At 35.8% G+C, this 2,875-nt stretch overlaps 1 protein-coding gene across 1 annotated transcript in view; it reads right to left on the reverse strand.

The window, feature by feature from the left end:
- si:dkey-32e6.6 (extracellular matrix protein 2) overlaps window positions 1–2,875 on the reverse strand; it is a 17,679-nt gene that overhangs the window by 13,412 nt on the left and 1,392 nt on the right. Inside the window, exons 4-5 of the mRNA XM_032521545.1 lie at window positions 2,649–2,875; window positions 2,101–2,216 (exon numbers count right to left, since the gene is read on the reverse strand). The exon at window positions 2,649–2,875 is cut by the window's right edge and continues 34 nt beyond it. Coding sequence (XP_032377436.1) covers window positions 2,101–2,216; window positions 2,649–2,875 — 343 coding nt within the window. The remainder of the gene's footprint in view (window positions 1–2,100; window positions 2,217–2,648) is intronic.

Raw genomic sequence — 2,875 nt, forward strand, 5'->3', positions numbered from 1 at the left:
TATATATATATATATATATATAAATACTTGAAAATAAAAAAGTAGACTCATTTCAGTCACTAGGCTCAAGGTACAACCTTGAACAGAGGGATTTTTATAAATATTTGCCTAATATATATTTAACTAATACAATAGTAATAAAAGTAATAGTAATACAAATATCAATAATGGATGCCAACTAAAGTGGATGGATGAAATAGGGGAGAGGCTGAGTGAAGAGGATTGGAGTCAGGTGTGCAGTGGGATACATAAAACAACAAACTCAAAATCATGGAAGGAATTTGCATGGATTAGGCCAAATGTTCTTAGTCAAATTAAAAGCACTAGGAAATCACACTGCTGAAGAAGTTGTGATGAAGAGAAGGGAAATAAATCATATATACATTTTTTCTGCCCTACGTTAAAATCATTCTGGCAACCGGTTATAACGGCAATAAAAAAAACTTAAATCTGAAAAACTATAAATCCAACATACACAATCCTTGGAAATTTACCATCCAAGTTAAAACAAGAGACGGACCAGTGTTGATATCGAATTATTTTTATACTTTCAGTCATAAAGCAGATAACAAAAACTGGCTGAAATCATCAATAACTCACAGTCCAGAGATGGAAAGAAACAATATATGAACTTTCAGAAATGGAGAGAAAACGTACAGAATCCGATATGAAGAATTTTAATGTGAAAGACGCTGGGCTAAATAGATACAAAAGCCAACAACTAAACAATCAAAGTATGAGGAATTTAGACTGATAAAATAACGTAAAAAAGAACAGAAGCAGGGCTGGTTTGGGAAAGAAAAACATAACTCGACATGCATAGATAAACGCAACTAAGAGGGGTAAATATGCACACAAATATACACACAAATATGAATTATGAATAACAATGGATTTAAATTGTATATGTATACCAATTATTGTTATGTAAAAAGATTTAGTTACGTTGATGCATGTTTTTCTTAGTTTTTTTGGTTGACAAAAATAAATGAATGAATGAATGAAGTTAATGTGTTTTTTTTTATACATAAATCAACTCCTATGTTTGGGAGTGTATGCTGTATGCATATATTGTATATGTATACGTATATACAGTATGTTTAGATGTAAGCTGTAAAGGGTTAAGGCAGTGGTTCCCAAACTTTTTCTGCAGGGTCCCCATTTGTAGATACAAATACTTTCAAGTATTCTCTTGCCTTTGTTTTAGTAGTTTAGAAGTGTTTGGTGTAGCTTCATCGTCTTATGTTCACCTGGCAGTCCTTTCCCCAACTTGTCCATGCTTTTGCTAGCAGTGCAGCAGAACCATGCATTATTTATTCATATTTAGGGTGGTTGCACCCCCCAGTTTAGTAAACACTGGGTGAAGGTTAGGTTAAAACAGGGTTAGAGTTACATTAACTACATTTTAGCATCTACCCAAATAAATGAGCTCCTGTGTGTGGGTGCGTGTGTGTGTGTGCGCACTCGCGTTGAGGTTTTATATCTAACACTTAAAATTCTGTTTGCTAAAGTAATGGAACATTATTCAGTCACTCCAGTGAATATGTGCCACTACATTTTAATAGGTCTAAAACATCAACATATTTTAGCCTTAGGTGTTTGTAAGTGAATGGATCATGTATTCCCCTTATCTTTACATAACAAGGTATTTCATGCACTTCACAGCACCAAAAAATGGAACTTACTGTAGTAACCTAAATTGCAAATTGTTGTTTTCCTTTGGGCTCTGCTTCTTCTATTTGCTTTTCTCTTTTTGACAAATAAAAACCTAATGACTCTAAGTATGTATTTAAAATAAACACTCCCTTGCCCATAGGTCAAGCAGGATGGACTGGTATTTCAGGTCTAGGACTGCAGGTTTGAGCCTGCTAGCATCACAGAAGCTCTGCAGTTAGACTGAATTGGATGTGCCTGCTTGTGGGTGCATCACATTCATGTGACACTATGTGACCTTTAGCATTTGTATCACACAGCACATACACTGAGTAACATTTAAAGCAAGAACAGTATCCATAAATCAAACCCTAATGTAATAGTGAGATATAAATTCATTAGACTGGAATGTTGAGACTGACAGAGAAGAAGAGAGGTGTTACTCACAGACAGGGGGTTTTGCCTGAACGACTCATCATCCAGTTTGTTTTTGCTCAGGTCCAGTGTGTCCAGGTTCGGCACCCCAGAGAAAACTTGTGGAGCGATGATTCTGATGTTGTTCTCTTTAAAGATAAATCACATGGTAAGAGACATGATGTAGTAGATGTACATATAACATGGCTTGTGAAGCAATTTCACATGAGTGTGATAAGGGACTCACAGGTCATGTCATGTTGACATATCTCTGCTGGAACATTTCTATATGTAAATATCATGGTCAGTCAGTGACTTTTGTTATTTTAGTTTTCAGTTTTATGGTTCACTATCTTGCCAAAAGCAACTGTTAGACATAAAAGTAATTATTTAAATAAAAATACAATATCAAAGTGGCACTTAGAGCTACTAATTTAACAAAACAAAACAGTTTATTTGTAATCAATATCACAATTATATTTATTTTTAATGGAGTACATTTTTATTCGAACCATCCCATCAAGCACAAACATTGCTCATTTCATTCACACACAAACACACGCACACGCACACACACACACCTGCCATATCCAGATTTGTGGCCAGGAGGTTATGGATGATTGGTAAGTGAGTCATGCCGACGCCCCTGCAGCTGATTTCTCTGTCAGCAGTCTGACACTCGCTGAGAGGAGACTCTGTAAAACTGGAGTGTGTTTCTGTTTGATTGCTGGGAGGCTCAGTTGCCTCTTCTTCTTCCTCCTCCTCCTCCTCTACTTCCTCCTCTTCTTCTTCTTCTTCTTCTTCTTCT

This window comes from Etheostoma spectabile, chromosome 7, assembly GCF_008692095.1.
Source record: "Etheostoma spectabile isolate EspeVRDwgs_2016 chromosome 7, UIUC_Espe_1.0, whole genome shotgun sequence".
Lineage (NCBI taxonomy): Eukaryota > Metazoa > Chordata > Actinopteri > Perciformes > Percidae > Etheostoma > Etheostoma spectabile.